This window comes from Periophthalmus magnuspinnatus, chromosome 21 (genome assembly GCF_009829125.3).
Source record: "Periophthalmus magnuspinnatus isolate fPerMag1 chromosome 21, fPerMag1.2.pri, whole genome shotgun sequence".
Taxonomy (NCBI): domain Eukaryota; kingdom Metazoa; phylum Chordata; class Actinopteri; order Gobiiformes; family Gobiidae; genus Periophthalmus; species Periophthalmus magnuspinnatus.
Window position 1 is genome coordinate 14,702,395 of NC_047146.1, and position 24,508 is coordinate 14,726,902.

Consider the following 24,508-nt stretch of genomic DNA (forward strand, 5'->3'; position numbering starts at 1 on the left):
TTTCCGCCTACTTAAAGAATCACAAAAACAACAGGCCAGCAGATCCATGTGCAAAGAATTAAAGAAGGCGAGATTAAGGAGCGCTTCATCAGTGGAGAAAAAAGGGCTCCAAACAGGATAAGAGCATATTTCAATTTGATTAAATAGTTTGGCTCTTAAAAGCATAGGATCGTTACTTTGTAGTTGGTGAAAAGTGAAGAGATGATATCAAGTGAATGCCTCTGTAATTAAAGTCAAGACAACAGAGAATGACTTGGACAAACATTATTGATATGGACTCACAAATGACCAAGAACATAATGATTAGTGGGGTAATGAAACTCTAAAAGTCGTAAAAATGTGTCAAAATGGGACAGATATTCAGTAGTGCAAGTGTATTTCTGTATGTGTGATTTAGTTGTGTGTGAATGAGAGAAAAGGGGTTAAAAAAGTGTTGTTGTTTTTTTAATATATAGTTTAGTTGGAATACCAGTCATTCAAAGAGACCTAGTTTACTATGCCAGTGAATTTAACTTTATTAGTAGACTACCTTTTATGCATTAACAAGAACAAAATGCTGTTAACATAATCCACACATTTCCTTTGAGAGAAAATACTGGGCTGGGACTAACAAGTAATTTTCTGTAGCACTGTGTAAAATAACTTAAACTAAATAATAACTCCACAATGAAAAATAGACCTACATAAGGTGGTCCTCTATACTATAGCCGCCACTATGAAATGACTAGAGACCTTAAAGAAATACTGCTTGACTGTGGATTTTCAAATCTTGAATAACCCATTAGAATTATCATAACTCATTAGCATTTTACTGTGTTTTTACGCATGAAGTAACTTTTACGCACAGCGGTCCAACACCCAACTTTTACGCACACTCAACTTTTACGCACAGCGGTCTAACACCTAAACTCAATTGTTACTTTTACTCTAGGCCCCTTTCTCCAAGCCGATTCAGAATGCAGTTTAAAAAAAAAAAATCGAACAACAAATGAAACTTTACCCCAACTTTTCCTTCCCCTCAGCTTCCAACTGCTGGATTGGGTTAGGCCCGTCCCATCTGGCGCAGCAAATGGCCCTACTCACCGGGGAGCTCAGGGGGGGGACGAGGGGAGGAGGGGGGGAGGCGAGTAGGAGCCCGAGGAGGAGACGAGGAAGAAAGGGGGGCAGGATTGAAAACAGATCAGCAGAAAGGGACGATCCCAACACCAGCGCGTGTTTCTGCTCCAACTACCACCACAACACGCCGCGTACGCACACCGACTTCCACCCAACGCTCCAATTCTCAGCGCATACTTTTTGACCATGGATCTTACGCCAAAGTTTACCGCCACTACTGCTACTTCTTCTACAACTTATTCCCTCGCATCGCTCTGACTCAGGACAGTCCGGGGATACAGAGAGAAAGTAGAGGAGGAGGAGGAGGAAGAAGGAGCTAATGCCGGGCAAACTGCTCCCAAACTTTCCCCAAGTCGCTTCATGGAGTTTTTAACGCCGCTTGTACGTCGCGTTTTGAGTTTGCAAGTTTGTCCCTGACTCCAAAGCGAGTGGAAAGCAGAATAAAAGAGAGTTGGAGAGGAAGAGGAGACGTACCGGTAGTTAAAAAAAGGCGGTGAGACGCGACAGTAGTAGAAGGTAAGGAAAAGTTTGAGTTTGAGAGATGCTCGCACGCTGGTTTGTCCCTACTTTTTTGTGTTTGCCCGTTCTGTTAAATGTACTTGTGCGGAGTGGGGCTTCTCGTGTTGCTTTGCGTGTCAGCGGCAGATGAGGCTGCGCGCAGTCAGCTCCACATCTCTTTTGCACTTTGAACTTATCTGACACAGGAATCCAAAAAATGTTTCGTCCTGCAACTTGATCCATATGGGAAGAGATGTGATCAGAAAGCACGGCGCCAATCCCTCCCTTTTCACTCCCCACTGAGGCTTTTTTTTTCCTTTTTTTTGTAATATAGGAGTTATTGCATTGCCTAACAACTTTCAAACTATCTCCTGTCTCTTTCATTTTTTGACTATCACGTAAATTATAGACTGTTCATAGCGCGTTTTGCATCACGTGTTTTTGCATTACGCGCGTACATTGCATTTACTTTGTTTTGTGGTGTCAACTTTTAAAAGCACCTCTGCAAATCTGAGTGTCCTAAAATAATCCAGTTTGTACTTGGAGTGGATCAGACTTGGCAGTAGCCTACATTTGTTATTATCTGAAATTTGCCAGCACATTTTGACTTTGTGCACCAAATATTTGAACCAAACCTTTATTCAACATTTCTCTTAGTGACAGTTTGAAATGAAGTTGACCTTTTAGGAAACCTGTTTAGTTATTTTCAGATGCATTGAAAGTGTTAATTGCCAATTAGCATTTTCTCAACTTACTTAAGAACCACTTCCAAATGGACTAACCTCCTTATCCTATTTGACTTCTATGCATTTCAAAGAACATGCAAATCTAGTCACAACCTCAGCTTAGAAAATCTGCCTCGCAATCATTAGCAGTATTTCAAATTTTAGAGTTATTTCATACTTTTGCTTACTTTTGCTTCTTGGTGTTTGCAGTATAAAAAGAGAAAAAAAGTACTGTGTGGAATGCAGTAGCAGCGCAGGGTCCCGAACGCAAGGAGATGTGTACTTATTGTTGAAAGATTCACGGTTTACTGTTTGCTTTGGAGTGGAAGTAGTCAACAAACACTTGACGCCTTTGTGTGGACCCTTAAAGCTCCTATATTTGCTATTGGCTTTTTGGCCTCTATCAAACAGGCGCTGTGCTAATGATCTCCAAACCCATGTGCAATGGAATTATCAGTCCTACTTTTTGTGCAGTTAGTGAGTTTTTTGATTTTGCTCTGAATTTGAGCGCGTGGAAAAGTTGTTCAAGCTTATCTCCTTTGCTTTGGCTCATTATTCTGAAAAGCGATGTAAAGTTTGAAGTCTGTACTACGTTTTTGATTGAGAGTAGATTAAAAAAGTTCTAGTTCTGTCTATTAATCTTAGTAGTACGCATTGTAAGAGTTAGTAAAGCCTTCCAAGTTATTAAAGTTATCCAGTGCAGCGGAAGCAGTTATATTTTTCTTTTTTTTTTTCAAATTACATGTTAGTAAAATGCATAGTTTGTATATTTGCTTCTGTATGACATTTATGCTCCAAAATATTTTAATATTACATTTGCTATTTGCTTATTTACTTGAGAGTAGTGTCAGGTCTAAGATGATCAACTTTCTTCCGTAGCAAAAATCTATTCCAAACTTGTCAGATATGTGAGCTCTCAAGGTTTCAAAACTTTCCAGTAACTTCGAGAAAATCTTCGATACATACAGTATATTTCACTGTTAGCTTAAAATTCATCGACTTTTCTGTCCAGTACAAGTGTGTTTTTCTGCTTCACACGATGACAACTCCGCGGTCGAGGTTGGACACAAGAAAGAAGGAAGGAGGGGGTCTATTGCCATTTGCATGAGAAAAAAAGCGGCGAAAAGTTTTAGTGCATTTGCCCATTGTGAGGAATGAAGAGTTCCAACAGTTAGGGCCTATGGGTACTGAAAGGCCCGAAGAATGGATGAGCCTATTCAACTCATTCAAGGCTTCAGTCTTGTAGGGAGGGGGGGGGGGGGGTCTCTGCTGCGGCAGCCTTCACCGACCCATAGTAGCCGTGTCACTTTCATCTCCACAGTCCTTCTGTTGTAAACGCCATTGCACGATTTTTTTTTCTCGCACATCTCTGTATGCCTTGCTTTTCATTGATCCTGCTTCCTTATAGCTTACGGCATTTAATGAAGCAGATACTGGAAAAGCAACGACTGTTTTTTGTGTTGGAAGGAAAGAAGTAGTTGAAGGTGGCGACGATGGAGGTGGGGGGCGTTATGGACTTTAAAAAAAAAAAAAGAAAAGCAAATTCCGATGAAGTCTAGCGTACAGGGACCGAGAGTGACTCTAAGAAGAAGGGGGAGAGATGGGGGTGAGGAGGAGGAGCGATACCCCCCCTCACCCCACCCTACCCCACCCCACTAGGCCGGCCCTCCTACTACCTCAGAAAAGGGAAAACCACCCACTCCTGCTGAGTAAACTCAAAAGTGCAGAGGAAAAAGAAAATTCCTCAAAGCAGTGCGTCTTTGGGACATAACTCTGAAGATATATAAAGCCATTGAGAGAAGCCAGTCGTGAACATTTTTGGATGGGAACGGTTGGGCAGTCGTAAGAGGTGGTTGGGGCCGGTTGTTCAGAGGAGCGAGTGAACCTTTGACTCAGAGTCCTCCCGTAGCGCCTCGTAAATCTGCCCTCACATAAACATTTAGTCTGACTGTAAAGGCCTGAGTCGAAAAGTGCTTCTTTTGGATTGTCACCCTGTGTCCGAGCCGTTCCTGTTGTTGTTTGAATTTTGGACAGATTCACAAAAGGATAATAGTCACCGAACCGAACACAAGAAAAATAAGTGTGTTATTTTTTTTAGTTTAATTATACACAAGTTGGTAGGTACATAATCTAAAAACATGTATTGTTACAGTGTGTGGGATCACCTCTCCACAGACCTGACTTGTAATTTGGCCCGGAGACACCACCTGCTTGGCTCCATTGAGATAGATATATTTAATGCATATACTAGACCCCCCCCTGCACCAAAAAAGTTATATTGTGTACATTTTTTTGGAATATTTTTGAAATACTCCAAGTGACTGTTTATAAGAAATGTATGTTTTTAATCATTTTAATCTAAAAGCTTCTTACTTCATTCTCGTAGGGCTGTATTATATAACTTAAATTGTGAATGTTTGAAGATCATCAGAAGGATTGCTTAGTGGTGACAGTCTTTCCTCAAAGCCATTCATTTCTTGTTTATGTTCCGGTGATCGTCACGTCCTCAAAATACCCTTACATCTAGTGCACTTTACTTTCTCCGCATCCCTTTCCTGGAACCAAGAAGCGCCGTCGCCGATTGAAGTTTACTCAAGTGAAAGTTTTGAATTGACGAGACCCCAATGGCCGCTCAAGAGGCTGTAAAAGGCACCTCCGCGTTCAACGATGCCACCGCCGCCCGTCCCAGTCCAAACCCACTTCACCGTCGCGCGAAAGTGGACCAGGCGAGAGGGAGATGGCTGTTTACATTCATGTGTAGAGCACTTCACTGCATCTCATCTCCTTTTGGCTACGTCCCGAGGGTGGGCGGTGGTGGGTGCCGGAGGTGGGCGACACGGCTTGTTTTAACGCCTGTTGTCTTAGGCCCCCTCCAGGCGTCCCGTTCTTTCTCCCCTCGAGTGAGTGAGGTTAAAGAGGCTCCAATCATATCCGCCGTGAAGCACTGAGGTGGGCTGTGGGAGTGGGGGGTCAACCTGTTAGGAACCCCCACCCTTTTTTACTCTGGAGCTGAGGAGTGGGTACTCTCCAGTGGGTAGTGCTCTCCAGTCTCTCCATAGGAACCTGATGATTGTAGATAGTGGATAACTGGCTGGTGGTAAGACTGCTCTTTTTAAATTGAGAAGCTTTTACTATTACCTTTTATTTGACAGCTGTATTGTCATAATTTCCTTGTAAATGACATTCCACCAGCTTTTTTGTTGCCACCATGGTTTGACCTACAGGAAGGTGCCTAACTCTACTCGTACCTTAACTGCACGATATCGCAATTTCCAAATTATAATTGATTTGCACTGTTTTGTTGGTGACAGGTGAATGGATAAATTGGAGTCACTGGGGAGTTGGTGGTTTTAAAAGGCAGATTAAAGAGCTAGAATCATATTTACACTTAGCACATAGCATCAATTTCAAGCAGTGTTTTAGTAAAGGCCATTGTCACATCAACATGGGGTCCATCGTATTAAACATTCTGCGTAATTTAGAATGACTTGGGTAATTCCTTTCGTTTTCCAAAGACTGGATTCTCTCTTTAGTCGTAAGCTCTTAACATTTAAATTCCAGTTACGTCTTAGTCATCGAACACATGTAATACGTTTGGAATGTCAACTTTAAAAGTCTATCGCCTCTGAAAGACAAGAGAACATCCCAACTGTCTGGTCTTGTATACAGGTGAAAGCGCTGTGAATCATTCCCTTACATTAAACAGCGCTGCTCTGGACCTCTTACAGTTCTTTCTCCAGACACTTCTCTCACTCTTTAAATCACGTACTGAGTCATCGGAAGCCCGTTTTCCCAATAGCACTAACATCATCATTGTCTAAGGATCCACAAAGGAACAATGGTGGTCGCGGCTCGAAAGTTTTGTGTGCAAAAGCCAGTCCAGGTCACAGCAGGTCAGCTTGTTTGGAGAAAAGAGGGGGATGGGAGATGGTGATTCATTATCTCAACACAAGATAAACTCTGCAGGACAATGAGAAAGGTCTATTTTGAAAGAACAAATGCTTTTATGTGGAACTTTTTCCCTATAGAACAAGTTTGCTTTTGATCCTAAATTTGGGTTTATGCTAATGTAAAGACTATAACCCATTCTTTTTGCAAAATTACCACATAATTCAGGTATATAAAGTTAAGTTTGTTCGGAAACCATTTTGGATACCAACCAATAAAAATCTCAGCATTCAATATTTATTTGCCTTTTGCCCCCTAATAATCTCCCTCATTGGCATTAAAAGCTCATTAGCTCTAAGCCTTTGTTAGAACTGCAAACAAATCAGATTTCCCTCGCAAATCTTTAGACAGACTTTCCCTCTTTTTTGTTTGTAAGCAATCGGATAAGGTTTTTGCTGGACAGAAAGTGGTTCTATTATGAGAATCGGAAACGATGTTGACTCCAATGTAAGGTGATTTAAATAAAAGGATTTACAAGAACAAAGTACAAAAACAAACAGTTGCACCGCACAGTGTAATTTGGTTTGGCTATGCATAGGTCTAAGAGATAACATGTCACTGTAAAGATGTGAATGCTTTGACTGGAATGTTCCACAGTATGGCGTTAAACTATCCATTTTTAGTGTTTTTAAAATGAGTACTCTTACAGTAAGTGATGTCGTCTCTCCACAGAGCTGACCTGTAATTTGGCTTGGTGACTGCAGCTAGTCTCCGTGAAGATAGATATGTTTAATGCCATACTGTGAGGCTTTCTAGATGCGTAGGTGTACCTTTACGCCACACATTTAGAAGACCACCAATCAGTGTTCTAACTTTCTGCTTATTTGCTGGTTTAAATGCGGTTTCCTAACATGATTAAAATCAATTTTCCATTTGCCAAAATTGATTTTCTCTGGCAATTTAACCAAAACCAAACAGTTGAAAACGGGCTTACAGGCACACACAGATCTTGCTTTTGCTTTAACTGTATCATTAGCACTTCCTCATCAAACATCCCACAGGGCCCTCTGTGTGACCACAAGCTTTCGCGATAGACTTGCGGACAATGCTGTATTGTATTCCGTGTTTGCAGCCTGCTCTAATCTGATGCAGAAGCCTAGATTGGGGTCTACGTCGAGGCCAATGACAGCAGCCAACTTCTAGAGAGAGAGAACGATAGAGAGAAAGACAGAGAAAGAGAGAGTGGGCTGTGTTTGCGCTGCTAACTCCACGGTTTGTCTTGAGGATGGGGAGGGGAGAGGCTAACAAGTTTGTATGTTATGATTTACACTGGGCCCTCACGCAACTACAAAGCACCAAAGCCGGCATAGCCTTCAGGGCCAGATAGGCACGGCTTTCTTTCCGTACGACGTGAGATATTAGATTCCCAATTGTGCTGACTCGAAGCCAAGCCACAGTCTCCTCACTGATACAAGCCGGAGACAAGCAGGCAATAGTCAGATTTAAAGACATGTGGTTGTCTTTAGCACAGAAACGCGCCCCTCCTCTGCCGTAGCCACTATCATCTCCCCGGTTCCTCCATTCTATCCAGTTGGGCTGTAAAGAAATTCTTGGTGGACGAAAGACATGCCCTGCTGATCGATTGGTTGACTAAAAAGGGGGCGTGGTAAAAACTCTCAAAACTATTATGTATCTTTATGTATCTGAGCCAAACTGCTCTCACAAGACTACACCTGCACGGGAGTTCATGCAAAAACTTACTTCATGCAGAAAAAAGCACTAGGAAACAATGTATTTATATAAAAAACAGATTAAACTTATGAATCATGAGGTAAATGTGTTTTTTTAAACATGTAAATACCAAATAATACCAAATCTTCAGCACATTCACTCACTAACTTTTTCTTTCTGCTGTTTCCGCTACTGTCTTATATAAACCCTAATAAAATGATTGACTTATACAACGTTTGGTCAACTTAGACACCATCGATTAATCAACTAAAAGACTACAGCCTTTACTACCCCGTTCGTGTCTGGCGCTCTGGCTGCGGGCCCAAAGTACTTCGCTGTAGTGTTTTGTAATCATCTCATTAGAGGAGGGGAAAGTGGGATGAAAATGGTGCCTGTTATGTGCCGGGGCCATCTTTGTGCTCGCTAGCTTCACATGCGAGAGTCTATATCATGTCGAGGCCGCTCGCATAGTGAACCCAGCGCGGGGCAACAGGTGGCTGCAGCGGAGTGAGCCAAGCAGGAGGAAAGTTTATGGAGACAGAAGATCATTACAGTGCATTTGTGCTATTAAAAGGCAGGGGTTTTTTTCCATTTTACTGTACCAGATGACATTTTAAAGACTAAAAAGACAATGCTATTTCCTGTTTATGACCTATGTGTGTGTATGGTTACTGTCAAAATTTCTAGAAGTTGGTAGATAAAACTTCCAGACATGATCCAAAGTTCATATCTCTTTGTAATATTAACAGATGTAAAGGTTTGTTCTTGCAGTGCGATCCAAGTAGGAACGAGTGTGCTACGGGCAATTGGACATGTCAAAATCACAATCTTTTTCTTAAATTAATTTCAGTTCATACGTTTTCTGAAGCTCATTGGGAACCGCATTAGCTCCGACCAGTTTCTTCGTTTTCCTGCCTCTACTTCAACCAGTGTGGTCCAAATGGTCAACCAAAGTGTGCCAGTTCACTCCAGTTTTTAGCACCAGCCTTTGATGCAGTGCTTTAACGAAAGGAAACGACAACCGCCACCTGATGATGTTTTGTGACAAATGTTGCGATCTTCTGAAGCCAGCACTTTTGCGCTTTGTTTACCCCCTGACTACAAATGCCTGTCTATTGAAGAAACAAACAGATGTCATTATAAAGCATATCATGAGGGTTTTTGTGTCAGTGCTGCTTGGGTATTTTTAATCGAGCGGTTTAGCCAATGCGACTTGAAGCGGAGATCAGACCTTGGAGAAAGAAGTGTGAATATTTTTTGCGTTAAAAGGCAATTATTAACAGTCCATATCGTTCGCATTCAGGAAATAAATACTGAGAATTGACTCCGTTTTGATTTGTTTTGATGAAATAAAAAATATCCCCTGAAATGCATGGGATTCTTTTACTAGGTTTTCGCAATTGACCGATGTTTTCTCGAATGTTGACGCTCTTGGACCTATAGGCGTTAGAGCCATCTCTAACGCACGATAACAATAGATCTTTGAAAGCATGCCAGATACCACTTTTGATTTGGTTTTTGATATTCTTTCAGCTGCCAGAACCACAAGCTACTGTTGGTTAAGTACAGCCGGCGGTTATTGACAGCTGAGACGCTTTAGAGTGAGTGCTAACAACACATTTAGCGCGATGACCCTGGCCAAATGTTTTAGGGGAGAGAGGAAGCCGACTCGTCTCTGTGGCACCGACGACAGCTGTGCTCTTTACGCACACGCACTTCTGCTTCCACTGCAGTGTCACGGGTCACTATAGCGGGCAGTCAGCTGAGGTTTGGCAGCCGCTAGGAATTTTAATGATTTGGTCTTCTACTGAGAAACATTTCAAAAAACATATATGATTGATAACATTTTTCATCAAAACCCATCACCGATTCTGTGTTATTTGCTTTTCTATTTTGATTTTTAGATTTGTCCAATGCATTTTAACCACATCAGGGCAACTGTTACGGTCATTTTTATTTAAACGGTCTAAAACTGTTGTTGTTGTTGTCAGAACTCTCGCCGTTACTCGATAGCGCTGAATGTTGGTTACTGAACTAATTCCTGGGTTTGCGCTTTTTCATGACTTTTTACCGTTCAAAACCTAGGCTATTTTATTTTAAATTGCTACATCAACAGTCCTGGCTTTTCATCATTCTGAAACCCAAGATTGTGCTAAACTGTCTTGAACTTTTAGCTATCCCCTTACTAGCAAGTCCAAGTTGTTGGTTTTATTCAGTCACTCTACTGTTCCTTTGACTTGCGAAACATCTTTTGGCATTCTGTTTGCTTTATGCTAATATGCTAACACAAACAATTGTTTCAACAAACTCAGGATGACACTCTTCCAGTCCATTAGCTTAAGTAAGGACATGTTTCTTCAGTTTGTGCCCAAGTTTGTTAGCTAGAACTAGCGGATCTAAAGCTATGCTAACACCCTTGCTTGTTGCGTTTTGGCTTGGTTTATGCCACGAGCTGCCCTCATCCTCCCTGTCTGTACATTGCGGTTCTTCCATCCTCCGTTCCTGGTGGATTCCTCCCTGGCTGAGGTCGGGGCTGGTGCGTGGGCCGTGAGCTCCACATCTGTTTCGTGTTGGTTCGAAGGAGACGAGAGATCAACCACAGGATATTGCCTTTACTAGAAGGAAAGGTCAGGTCCAGGGGTGGAGTAGGAACTCATCCACGAGACTTTTCTCTTGCTGTTTTAGATGCCTTTTATATTACATCAGTTGTTAGATGCTCATTACAATGTATCCCCGGCAATCCCGCGGATGCTTGGGTTGTGGTTTAGGATTTGAGTCCCTGATGGTGGAGTTCAGAAAAGTCCAAGAAAGTAAATTGTGGCAGGAAAACCTTAAAATATAAATGGGCTGTTCTGCTTATACCCCTCTGGGAGTGTCTAGTAGTGAAACTTTGGATCAAGAGAACGGTAGCCCTGTAGGGACACTCTTTCGCCCATTTAGAAATCACAATAGAAATACTTGATGTTTTATTGGAGACTGCAAAAAAGACTTTGATTTAAATAGTTAAGCAATCTAGTGCTTAAGCTGCTTTTCTGTAAACATTTGACATTTTTGATAGCCTAGTTTAGAAATGAGTAAACTTTGCAAATATCAAAACTGTAAAAAAAAAAATTGTTTTCCTATTTTTGAAATGCTTTTGGAATCGCTCTTGTCAACATCGTATTATAATCATTATCAATATATGAATACACCTTCAACTTACCTTTGGAATACTGTATTTTACCATTAATCTATGTAAACAGGTTGGGTTACAGAGCCATCTTTTGCACTTAAAAAGCCCACCTAACAAACCCCTTTGGCCTAGTTTTGAGCACCACCGTTCTTTCTGCTTGACTGACTGCACTCTATACCCCAGTGACAGGCTCTAGTGATGTTGTTTAAGCCTATGAATCAGGCTGATGGCCAAAGCGCCGCTGTCGGGCCTCTCCAGCCGACTGCATGTGTGACCTCCTGGACCCCAGTGGTAAATCCTAACAGAGTTTCACCAAAGACAAGTGATTCACCCCGAGAGAATGTGTCCCGGCCCAGTTCAAACCTGCCCCGGCCGTAGGGTCTCTGAGCGCTTCCATCCATTACACCACATCGTCTGTCAACAAAAACATTCACATGCAACATATGGAATTTGTTTGATGATTTGTTTAATTTAGAGACCAAATGTGACAATGGGAAAGCATCATGTGTACAAATCTACGTTTAAGTATCTGGACATGCAAAATATAAATTAGAAATGTTAGCAGAATTCATTTTCGGAAGACTCAGTTTCCACTTTCTTTCCTTGCATTTAGAGATATTTTTATAATGGTAAAGTTAATTGGTGCTAACAACGATGCACTTTAATCAGTTTGAGTTATAATTATTTTGGTAACTTAAACATGTACTATGTTACTTTTATGGTGGAGGGTGATCAACCTTCTTTTGTCCTTGAAGATGTTACTGCTTTGATTGGAATGTTCCACAGAATGGAATTATTGCATTTAATAAATTACAAGCAGACAAGCAGGTGGTGGACCCTCCTCAAGAAAAGTTACACAACACGAAAAACAAAATTTGGATTAATATATTTGTTATGGCACAAGACTAGAAAAAATAACTTAAAGAAGACGATAACGGATCATGCTCCAGCAACTGTTACCTAACAAGGCCAAACAACGTTGTAAAAAGTATTTCGGTAGAACAACTCACTGGTTTGACCATGTAGCCACTCTATTTAAAAATTACACACCACATTATTATAACCAACGAGGCTTCAACTCGGAAAGTGGTGAGCCAAAGGTGAAGGCCTGAGACTGCGGTCAAGAGCTTTTAAAACCGTCAACTTGTGTCGCTGCCAGGCCTAAAAATGCACCATATTTCTAAGTAAAAAGGAAGTATTTGGGAAGTGCTCTCATGTAGGGAACATTTGGTGAGTTAAATTAGAGGTTCCTCGTGAAACTGTCGCTGCAAAGTCTCTCCGGGGTGCTCTGGGTTGGAGGCATGTGAAGAGAAAAACAGCTGGGTCGGTGGAGTGAGTTATGCGCAGAGCTTTTTGGGCCCATGTGAACAGAGTAAAGGTGGTTGACAGAGGAAGACAGTCGGAGTCGAGGTCGTACACCTGCCCACCTGTAAATTATATCTGACGCTTCCTGCATTCCTGCTGTGACTTCTTTTTTAGGCTTCAGTGATCAGCCATACTACATGTTGCGATTTTATTTTCCTATTGAAAATTCAGAAGTTATAATTCAAGTTTGTAGCTTGTTAGGCTACATAACCGGTCAGAGTGTATTTAAAGTACTGGTCCTGTCACTGATCTGAAGTAAAATAAAATATGTTGCTCTTTAGAAAGTTCTTATTCACTTAATTAAACTGTTGACATAACCGCCAATTCGCCTGAATGTGCTTTGTTTTAGTAAATTATTCAGTTGTTGTTTTTATTTTGTGCGAGAAATGAAACTAATAAACTACATTTTGAACTTTTTAACCCACTTGAAATAAAGTGTAATTCATTTTGTCTCTCATTTCGTTCTAACCTGACACGGTGAAACCAAGCGTAAGATTGTTGTGCCCATGGGCAAAAAACTTAACCTGCCTTTCCTCCAATGTCTATATTCACCGGCTTCTGAATCTACAGAATTCACTTGTAAAACACGTAAATGGGGCTTTGCTAGGACAACGTTTTTATGCAAAATATCACAAGAATTACCTTTTCTGAGGATTTTTTTTAGCATCTTCAAGAGCAGGGCTGTCCAAACTTTTTTCACTGAGGGCCACATACTGAAACATATTTGAAGCGGAGGGCCACAGACCAGTGTCGAAACAGGGAGTCAAATGATGCATTTCACACAGATTTGACAGAGACATTGTACCTTTTAATAAGACTTGGAAGATTATTTTTTGGTCTGTGTCACAATGCAATGTGAGGTTATTCAGGTTATAGAGGTAGAATATCTTCAATTTGTAGTAAAAATGTTGGCCGATGTTGATACCAATTGTTTAGAAACCAGAGAAACTGATTGCTGATTACCTCTGCTGATATTTTTGGGCCAACATGTAGGGAAAATTTAGGTCATTTTCTACAAATGATCAAATTAGAATTTAGCACAAAGTCATCCACAACCTTGTTTTACTACAAACTCTGTAGAGAGCAGTGTATTTTTGCTGTACCCTCTTTGGATTTAAGTGTTCAGATAAAGCTTTATGCATGCATTTTTCATGTATTTATATTGGGTCACACAAAATATCGTCCTCTGATAAAGGTATATCTGATATATCTCTGGAGTCTTTAATATGTAGATTAGCTTCCATTCCCACATGCCGAACCACTGTATAGAAATCAATGTTGAGATAGTGTACCAGAATGATTAAAGTATTAAATCACTCCCAGGTCCTTAAAACAACAGCTGTCATAGGGGCTATCCATTGTTTTGGCTTTGGGGTTCTTGTTGTGGTAACCTGCATGAGTGTTCCTGTCTGAAACCTGAGTGGAGAGGTCTGCAGGTGGCACAGGGGCCTGCTTCCACCAAAAGAAAGAACTACATGTTCGCTAGCTGCCAGGAATTAGACACTACCAGCACCTTGGATCACACTGACCGAAAGATAGGAAGTCAGAAGCCTGGAAATCTTTAAAAAAAAGCAAAAAAAAAAAAAAAAAAGCAGAGGCCCTCTTTTGATGTGTGTTTGCATTCCTCACAGCACTGGTGAAAGGGGAGCTGTCTAGCGGTAGTGCCAAAGAGGAACACTTGAAACTGAACGAGGCGCAAAGAAAAACACTGGCCCTCGGTTCATAACAAAAGTCTAGGGTCTGGGGGTACAAGGTAAAAAAGACAAGAAGGATAGATGTTTGGAGAGGAGATAGAGGGGAGATAGTTGCGACAGAGGCTAATGGACTGGAGTCTGTTCTGTCTAGTTCATGGGAATCATTTTTGCATCTACAAATGTTGTTTTGCAAGGAAAGGTTTGTGATAATTCTCGTGTGGTAGTCTTGTGATGATATTGTTCACTTGTGTAAGTCATGGGTGCATTGGTCAAATTTTACAGTTTTACAGATATGGAGAAGTAGCATTAAACCCAAATGTTCCATGTATTTGGGCAAAACTTGATTTATACCAATACAGATATATTGTATAAGCAGCTTTTGAAGTGAACAGTAGTCCGCTGCGTTCTGTTTGCATCAAGTGTTTTATTGTCCAGTAATCAGGAAGTGCACTGTTAGCATGTTAGTTGTTGTTAGCTTTACCGCTCTGACCTCTGAAAGTTGTGAAAAGTGCTGATGAACTCATCCCAGTAAAGAATTAGGATGCTCTGAATGCGTAAGGTAAGTCATTTAACCATTTTAAATTGTCTAGTTCTGTTTTTCACATCGTTAAGACAGTAAAAATCAGGTACAACACCTTTAACAAGAAATCTAAAGATGTTGTCTTGCAGCCATCAGGAGGTACTGTTTAATCAAAAGCCAAATTGTTTAATGAATGGCTGTTAGAGACATCACCCCATTAACAATTTGTCTTGCAATGTTGACAACTGAATTTGATGCTGCTCAATTCTTTATTTACACCATGTCTAAAACGTTTTCTTTCACCTTGTTGTGACGTGCCATATCTCATCAACCTGGACTATAAGTAGCAAAATCAATACTTTGACTGTTTTGGTGAACTTTGAACACTTTAGCATGTTTTGCCCTTGGCCAATGTTGTTTCCTGTTGTACAGACAACCCCAAATTTCAAAATAGCCATTCAAGCCATTCATTTGAAAGTGAAGTTTTATGGCAGGAAGCATCACGGACTAAAAAGCTTTGTTAGGTAGTATGGTTGGGCAAATCATTTTAACCAATTAAAGTTGTATTTTCATGATAGCTCACAGCATTCATTCATAAAAACAGCTCCAGAGCCAACGCTGCAGGAGACAAAAGATGATTCTGTGCCAAAGTTTTGTCACATTGCAGTGTTACATCACTCTATTAAACTCCTCTGGCCAATTCAATAAAATAGTCACACATTTCTGAGCAATTATGTTGTGTCACGAAGGTCTGTTTCAGTTGGTATCTGTAGTTTAATATCTAATAGTTATAGCCTAGCAAAATATTTCAGTTTCCTGTTATATGAGACATTTTTAGGACTTTTTTCCATTTCAGAAGATAATATTTTGATAAAGTTGCTAATCACTATGACAACGATCCTTATTCTTTATCATGCTGAAACCCATGAATGGCAATAAGTAGATCAAATAAAAGCATTTTAATGTACATGAAACTGAACTTTGATACTCGATACCGATTCCGATAACACAATGATAGTAAAAAACAGTCTTTATTTGGACAATAGAATGTGATTTTCAACATTAAATCGTAGTACTTCTTTTTATATTACCATCTAGTCTTATTTCTGTGTAAGTCCAGGCAGGTTTCATAGTGGTCAATGGGTCTATGTTAGTCTAAGTGGTCTGAAAAGGTTAATTTCTGTTCTGTGAATGTGAGTTTTTTTAGTATTTTTTGACACTTTTGACAATCTTAGCATCTTAAGTATAAAAAACAAAAAAAAAAAAAAACAACAACATTTAGTTATTGATACTCCAAGTTAAAGATAGCATTGTTAGAATAAAACAGAATAAGCTAAATAGGTCTAAATAATAGTTGGCTGTCCTGGCAAAATGACGATGACAATTTTAAATATTTTTTTGTATAATTTTAATATTGTGACAGTCTTAGCCGTCTCCATTCAGAGAAACATATATCATAATTTTGCAGCTAATATCTTGATGTGCGTGTGGTAGGAGGCCTATAATCCTGTCCTGCTCCGAAGTCAGCCTGTGGTCACATGGCACCAGGGGGAGGTGTGAGGAGAGGGGCACGGAGAGGTAGTTTCAAGGGTGGGGGTCTTATCCTACCCGTGCTGCTTCCAGTCTACCCGGCCAACCAGAAGATGAGAAAAGAAGTGCACCCTTGTTGTTATTTCGCCTTTGGCCCCTGCCATCTGTCTGCCCGGTTCCCGACACCTGTACCAGCCTGTCAGAGCCGGGGTCCCCTGTCATCGGGGCCAACGCAGGTCCGGCCTGTAGGGAGACCGGGGGTAGGGGGGCACCGTGTCGCCGCTCGGCTGAATTAGAGCAAGCAGTGGGTGGGGGGAGAAGGGTGAAGTTGGGGGCATTTTTGGAGAAACGAGCTTGGATTCTCACACTACCGCACTGTTGTCGTTATCATTTTATTTTGTATATAGTAAGAGTCGCCAATGTTGATGCAAGATTTCTATTAAACCTTCTATTAAACCTCAGAACTTGAAAAACAAAACAAAGCAAAAAATTATTCCACACTTTTTGGACAACTATTCACCACATTGAGTGTATAAGTACATTAAAACATTAAAACCCCAAAAACCTGTATAATTAGATGTAGCTAGTCAAGTTTGAACTGTACAGCTGTTTATGAAACCTGTACAAGAGTTTAGAAGGAAATTTGCCTGTTGGTTATCTTTATTGGATAGAGCTAGTGTTTGTGTTTTGTAAGTTAGTATTGCATAAATCGTATGTGGAAATCGCTGTCGTGAAAAGGGATCCTGAGGTGAATGAGCTTGGCGAGCAGAAGCAACTCATTTAAGATCTTCAGTTAGAAAGAAATGCCTATAGAGTATTCAACTCCACATTAATTCAAAATTTAACGTGCACCTGCCATGCCAATCAATATTTTCTTAGCTAAATGATCCCTGGAGTTTCTCGGATCCTTTCCTACCCCACTCCGTCCGATTTTGGCCCATGCTTCAGAGGGAAATCGGAAAGCAAAGAGTTGGCATTCCGTAAAAGCACCGAAACAGCTATTAATGCTTTGCCAGATGTTTGCAGACGCCCATGTAAGCAGGAGGATTCCCTGTTAGTTTTAATGGAAGGGTGCGATTGAAAGACGAAGGCGGGTGCTTGTTCATCTCATTCTTGGGCGCAACTTATCTGAGCCAAGAAAGACTCAAAGAAGCTTGCGTTCCAGCCAAGTCCAACCCCGATAAAGGCCCATGAAAGGGGACATTAAATCCTATCGCTATAAGGTGATGTCAGAGTTGTATAGTGGACAAGATGACAAGCTGGCTACCTCGGGGACTTTTTGGCATTGGGGGAAAAAGGGGGACAGCTGCAGTCTAAACCTGTTAGTCGCCCACCTCTAATCGGCTTAGACTGGCCAGGTGACAGGCGACTGGCACCTCCGAAGGGTCACAGACATCGCTGATACTACAACCACCGCACAGAGAAGGGAGACATGTTGTATAGCCACGTGGAACCAAGAACAGTACTTCACACATCCAGCAAGAAAGATGCCAGATCAGTGAACAATATTATGCATTTAATCGCCCAGAAACAAATTGTTCGTACCGTACTTGTAGGGCTGAACAAAAAAATTCAGTTTCTTTTATAAAACAGATTAGACACTGTCATGGAGCAATAATATTTAAGAGAATACTAGTATAATAGCTTAAAGGTGCACTATCTCACTTTAAAGGTACGAGTTTATTCTAGAAAAGAGAATATTACTCAAAAATACCTTAAAAAACATCTATTCTTAATGTGAGTGGGGTCATCTCTCCACAGATCTGATCCATAACCTGGCCTGATGAAGTCATGTGCTTATCTCCACAGAGTTTGATACGTTTAATGCTATACTGTGCAACATTCCTAGCAAAACAGTAATATCTCCATGGAGGTAAGGAGTAGTTTTACCTCCACCAAGAAAGTTACATTGTGAACCTTTAAATGAATTATAAATGTCCACGAAATATATATGGCATATTTTGTTCTCAGCGGAGGAAAGTTTTAAAAAGTATGTTATTATTATGATTCCGTTTTTCATTTATCTCTCGAACTACAAAACATTTATTTTCATGGCTCCAGTGAAAATGACTTACCTCATTGTATTATCAGGATGTTTCTCTTGCGCTCAGTCCAAGTAATTTTACAAGAGTCTGGACTGCTGACCAGTCGTGTAAAGTTTTAATCGTTTGGCCTTTTATAGACATTCCAACAGGTGTCCAGGAGATTAAAGAAAGCTGGACACTTCATTAAGATGCTCAAAGCTAGCATCTGTATCAGTGCATTTTTGAGAATAATATGTAATAATTTCCACACCTGGCTGTAACGCGCTGATGACTATGTAAACACTACATTTTAAAAAAGTCAAAGATATGGTAGAACAATTAATTAAGTGAAAAACAGAACTAGTTCATTTTAAACGGCTTGTGGTGGGTCCAAAGTTATTCCAGACTTCCCTTATACTTTCCGAGCATCCTAATTATTCACCGCAATGAGTTTATCAGTGGTTTCCACAATTCCCAGAGAAGTGCACTTCCTGATTATAGGACAGTAAAGCACTTTCTAATTAGGTACAGACAGTACACAACTGACTTACTTTGACCTCAAGAACTGCTTATGCAATATATCTGTACTGGGAAAGACACATTGGGAAAATATTGGTAACAGGCCTTTAAAACTTTTTATTTTTTTTGCAGTTTGTTGAAGTAAAATGTGTGTTATAATACTTAAACTTTTCATCATAAATTACAAAGCATTGACAATAGCTTTCTTTTGCATTCTGTACTATATCATTAAATGTGAAATAATAAGGTTAATTGTCTTGTATTTGCTACTTCATTTGGATGTGCCAGCAGGGCCGGATGCTGTACCTCGTTGGCCTAGAGTGAGAACATCTTTTTGTATGACTCATCTTTTTATGGGAATCATAACGCAATGGAAAATAAATGTCTTAAAACGCAGTAATGAGCTTTAACACATGACATAAGACAGACACGTTTCCCAACACAAACAACACATGTACGCCTGAAGACCTGACATCATGTAACCAGAGAACAGGCCTGACTTTATGAGACAGTGGGCAAAAAGTCAAGTGAAGAACAAAATTCTTGTTTTCCAAATTATAATTAGTTTTTTGGTGGAGGAAATCCGCAATCTGCTTGTCCCCATGGAGATGTTATTGCTTTGACCACAGTGTGACATTAAACTAAATCTATCTTGCATGTTGCACGCAATTTTATTGTTAGTTACTATGAGCGGACTTGCCTCTCCTCAGATCTGACACATAACTTGGCTTGTGTGACATGATAGTATCCATGGAGATAGATAGTTTAATACCATACTGGTGAACATTTCTTAAAACATCTAGTGGAACCTGTAGTCAAATAGGATCATTCACAAGAAAACCAGATAATTGGCTTAGTTCAATTTTAAAGTTATCAAAATACATGTAAACCAAGGAACTATGATTGAGGTGTCATAGTTCAAATCTCAAATATCCCAATAACAAGCACTGGGATAAAACTGTTCTGACAGGTTTTGGGGCAAGGATGATTTGAGTTTCGTTGTCTAGCACACTCTGAGTTCTCTGTGCATGTAACTGTAGATAGTGACAGAAAATGCCCTACTCGGTGTATAATGCTAATAAATCCACCATGCCTTATGTTTTCACACTGCTCCATTCACAAATACATGCCGACACATCCCAACCTGTTTCTCACCAAAGTCTGAGTTTAGCCTGAGGTGCGATGTCCACCGCTTCACTGGAGGTTGCGGAATGAGGTTTGTCTCTTCCCTGCCACAGACCCAGGGTTTGTTTGCTCAGGGCTGGGGATGATCTTGTAGTTCTCACCAAGTTAAACAAGTGGCTCGTTGCCAGGCCATGGAGCCATTCACAGAGCGGCGTGGAGGTATTGACTCAGGACACACGGCTAAAAGCTAAAGGCCAAGTGTATTTACAATTGGAATAGTAGTCGTGCTGTGAACATGCTGCCGCTATCTGAGACATGTGGGCTGGTTTGGATTTGAATATGTGGGATACAAAAATGTTGTTAAAGGTTTTTGGATTCTTGAATTGTGCTGCCAAAATGCATTGTGTGGAATAAGGATTTTTTGTTCAGAAAGTTTATAAAATGGGTGGTTACATGAGTAAAAATGGATAACACTCTATAAAAACTACACTTATGCCTTAATATAGCATGAACAAGGCAAGGCAAGTAATTCAAAGTGCTTTACAGAATAAGAAACACATTAAAATCACAATACAAATAGGCATCAAAACATAAGTAATCATTATAAAATTAAGTCCTCAGATTGTGAGATGGTTCATATAAGTCTTTGTTCATGCTTTATTTTAGGCATGAGTAAGTGAAGTTATTATAAAGTATATGAATTTATTTTAATTCATGGTTCTGGCGACAAATTTGTATTGAATGTAAACTGTACAAGAACTAGGCCTGTCACAATAACAAATTTTGAAGTATTTATTGTGACAGGCTTTGAAAGAACAAAACCCACCATTAGTCCTTTGTCAAAACAATTGGTTTCCCCCTAAATGTGAAGTTTTTAGCACCTAGCTCGTCATTAGCATCTTAATGACAAAGTGTGTTAACAGTTTTCCTTTTGGGCTTTTCGTAGGCGACACCAGAGAGTGGTCGGGCATCATGGAGACCACAGCTCCCACAGCCACAGAGAAGAAGGAGTGTAAGACCTCAGCGCTGGATGGAAGCAGCTTCTCTGAGCTCCCAAAGAAACCATCGCCAACCACACTTAACAGAGGTAAGCTAGTGTAATTCCACTTTCCATTGGTAGATTTAACTATAGCGCACAAAGATTCAAAAGAGTCAACCATCTCCAAGCCGTGTCCCAGCGCAGACCACAAATTCAAAAAATGTTATCAAATATATAGCTAAATGGTAAAAATGTACAAATGGAATAAGCCTTTTAATGCTCAGAATTGGCTTTTTATTTATTTATTTTTTATCTTTTGATCATTTTGATATAGTCTATGTATCTGTCACTCCATAGATACATTTCTCTTGCATTTTTCCTGTTTGCTTTTTGCTAAATCTACACACTTAAAGCTAATTAGCGTTGGAGTAACTAACATTGCTGATTAGTGCAATAAAGCAAAACAATCTAAAACTTGAATATTTAACATTTAGCTGGTTTTCTGAAAATGGAAGAATGACTGGAAAAAGATAAAAAGATTCCTAGTGTAGGTTCATTTGGTTTGCACACATTTGTAGTCCTAACATGTCCTGTACTTCTGTTATTTCTTTCTAAAGCTGTTGACTGTGCGCCTCTTCATCGACAGGCTCCACACATGTGTATCTGGGTGGCACATAAAAAGAGTTAGGCCCTGAGATGGGGGCTTGTACATGTCAGAGAATGTCTGATGAAAAAATGCTGTAATGAGGCCGAAGGACCTTGTTCTCACCTCCCGAGTGTAAATTTCATGAATTACTAAAAAAGCCAGTGGACGACATGGCGTATCAGAGGCCGCACGGAAAGAGCTAGCTGGGAGGGAGGGGGGAATCGCACTTTTGAAATGCTAACAAGACGTCATCTGACATTGTGGCATTAGCAGTGCTCGCGCTTAATGATGGGCTTGGTGGCCTGCCACAAGAGGAGCCGCGAGTATTAATTGTTTAGGGATGCGGGCGAGAAAGTAGGACGTTTGTGTTTGGCCTGACTGGCAGCACTACAAAGAATATACAAGTTCCTCCAAACCAGAAAGAGAAGAAAATATTGCACTTGCCACCATCTTGAATAATTGATCCATTTACACACTTCTGACCATTGTGTGTCCTGTTGGCTGGGAGCTGTAAGGGTAACCTTGTGCTCAGTGGGTGCTGGGTGGGTGCTGGATGAGCGCTCCATAAAGGCCTTGTAATTAAAAGATGAGAGCTCATGTTTTTGTAAGTGAATGTGTGATGAAAACTCCTTCTAACGAGGTTATGAATTACTAACGGAGACTGGTGGACACCACAGCCCCTCCGGATCGCTGCCTTGGCTTCGTGCGCAAGGTCCACCACAGGAGCGCACTCCACTGGTGTTAGAGATTAATGAAGGGCTTGGTGGCCTGCCATTGAAAGACCACTATTCCACCCAAGGGAGTCTAAAGTAGGACATAAGCACAGCGTTAAGTTTAAGATCAGGCTTTGTTTTTCTCTTAGATTCTTCCCTCTTTGACTTGGGTACATTAGTATGCATGCAGAAATGTGGGGCGCCCCTGAATAAATCTTGGTGATATTTGTTTTGGAATATATCATGCCAAGTCCTGCAAAGGCCACTTGTAATCTTCCAACTTGGAAAGTAGAATCAACAAAGGACAATAGTGTTTGTTAGGCAGAAATGTCCTAAAAACAAAGTTAATTGGATGAACCAGCTACATATGATGGATACGGCAACTATTTCACAGTAGTTCCTCACTTATACCCTTAAATTCATGAACTTAGAAAGACTTTATTGCCATTCAGATACTCATTCTATCAGTTGCATGCGAATAATGTTGACCTAATGTTATTGCTTTGCCTGGTATGTTCCACAGTTTAGCTTTAACCATATCTATCTCCATGGATACAAGCAGGCTAAGTTACAGGTTAGATCTGTAGAGACGCAAGGTCATGCAGTAAGAGAGTGCATGAACATTTGTTTAAGCAATAACAAGACCTGTAATTGGATAAATAAGGTTTAATGCCATGCTATTGAACATTCAACCAAAGCCTTAACATCTCCATGGAGACAGACAAAACACAACAGAAAAAGTTACATAGTGCACTATTCATGAAAGTCAGAAATTGACATTTGGTGCGAAAAGTACTAAATAAACACATCTGACAGTGGGTAAATGAAAGAAAAGTTAACATTCCAAACGTAACATTCTGAAACCCAAAAGACAGTGTGTAACGTGTGCACACTTACAGTAGAGTATGTAAACCTTAATGTACTTCAAATGAAACTGTCTAAAATTCAATAAATAGTTAATGAAGTCAATGTAGGAAGAAACCTCATAAAAAGTTAGCCCTTGAAATGAGGGCTAGCTTTGTTGTTCAAACCCGAAAACCCGTAAAAAGACAATAGAGTAATTTAAGCCGAAACATCCTGAGAACATCTTGTCCGACTTAATCCGATGTGTCAGCTGGCTACGGACTCCATAACTTTCCCCCCCTCCTTCCAAAAACACATGCCTTTTTGAACTCCCATCTGCGAGTAAGTGGATAGCAAAAGGTATAGCGCAATGTGGGTGCAAACGGTATAGGTCTCCGGTCATGTGATAGTATTCTCGAGGTCTTGTTAATGGTTTTAAATGGGTGATGGCGTTTTGTCTGACAGCCTCCATCTGTCTCAAAGCAAGGCGAAAAAAAAATAAAAAAAAATCGTCCACCATGCTTGCCCTTTTGCAACCAGACTCCGAGCCCGAGGATTTACGAGTCTGTGCCTGGCATGTGCTTTACCATGTCGGCTAACATGTGTCGAGATTAGCTACCCACCCCCACCCGTACCTTGGTAGTAAAACATCTCGCCATTTCTAACCCGTGATGGATGCAACTCCTCGTGCTCCCAACAACTGCTATGTAAATTTCGGCGGTCAAAAACAGACACTTTTACCAAACCTGCCATTTTGTTTTTGTTTTACGGTCCTTATTATATTCAAAGAAGAAACTTTACACTATTTTTCCGTCATCGCTCATTTTGCTGGTTGACCGTACTAGGCCAGTGGAGCAGACAGCCTTGATTATTTAACTTTAAGGAGGCCAGTCCTCAGTTTGTGAACTTCGGTGACAGAGGCTGATGTTGAGCATAAGAAACATATTGTCTACAGATATTCATGCGGAGCTTTGATTTATCTAAGAGGAGGCACCGTAAGGAATCCCCCCTCACCTTTGTCAACATTTGCCGTGCTTGCTTTGCTCTTAAGGAAAAGAAGTTGGATTAGGCTTTAAATCAACTCGGCTGCTACTTGAGAGGAGTAAAAAAAAAGGCTGTCAACATATAGATCAGGCTTTGTAAAACTTTTCACAAAATGTCTTAAAATTGTTTTTGGGAGTCCATTGCAGCATCAGCTTGCTAGATGAAACAAAAAGTCCCTAAACTAGATTAGGATTAGGAGCTATGTTATAAATAAACCAGCACAGATAAAGTAAGACAAATCCAGTTCTACCCCCAATATGATGATGAACTAATCTAGGTTGATACAAGGACTAAACCATGCAGCAATCATAACTGAACCAGATCTAAAAAGGTCTAAACCTTTATTAAACTAGTCAAAATAAGGTGAAACCTGTTA

The 24,508-nt window shown here is 40.4% G+C and overlaps 1 protein-coding gene across 2 annotated transcripts in view; it reads left to right on the forward strand.

Annotated features, from left to right (window-relative positions):
• The window catches only part of gli2a (GLI family zinc finger 2a), a 105,688-nt gene that overhangs the window by 891 nt on the left and 80,289 nt on the right, over window positions 1-24,508 (forward strand). Inside the window, exons 1-2 of one of the 2 annotated variants that reach the window (XM_033986901.2) lie at window positions 1,194-1,632; window positions 20,854-20,994. In XM_033986901.2, the coding sequence (XP_033842792.1) occupies window positions 20,880-20,994 (115 nt within the window). In that variant the 5' untranslated portion in view covers window positions 1,194-1,632; window positions 20,854-20,879. Of the gene's footprint in view, window positions 1-1,193; window positions 1,633-20,853; window positions 20,995-24,508 lie in introns of those variants that run through there. The other variant, XM_055230356.1, reaches the window with a different exon arrangement.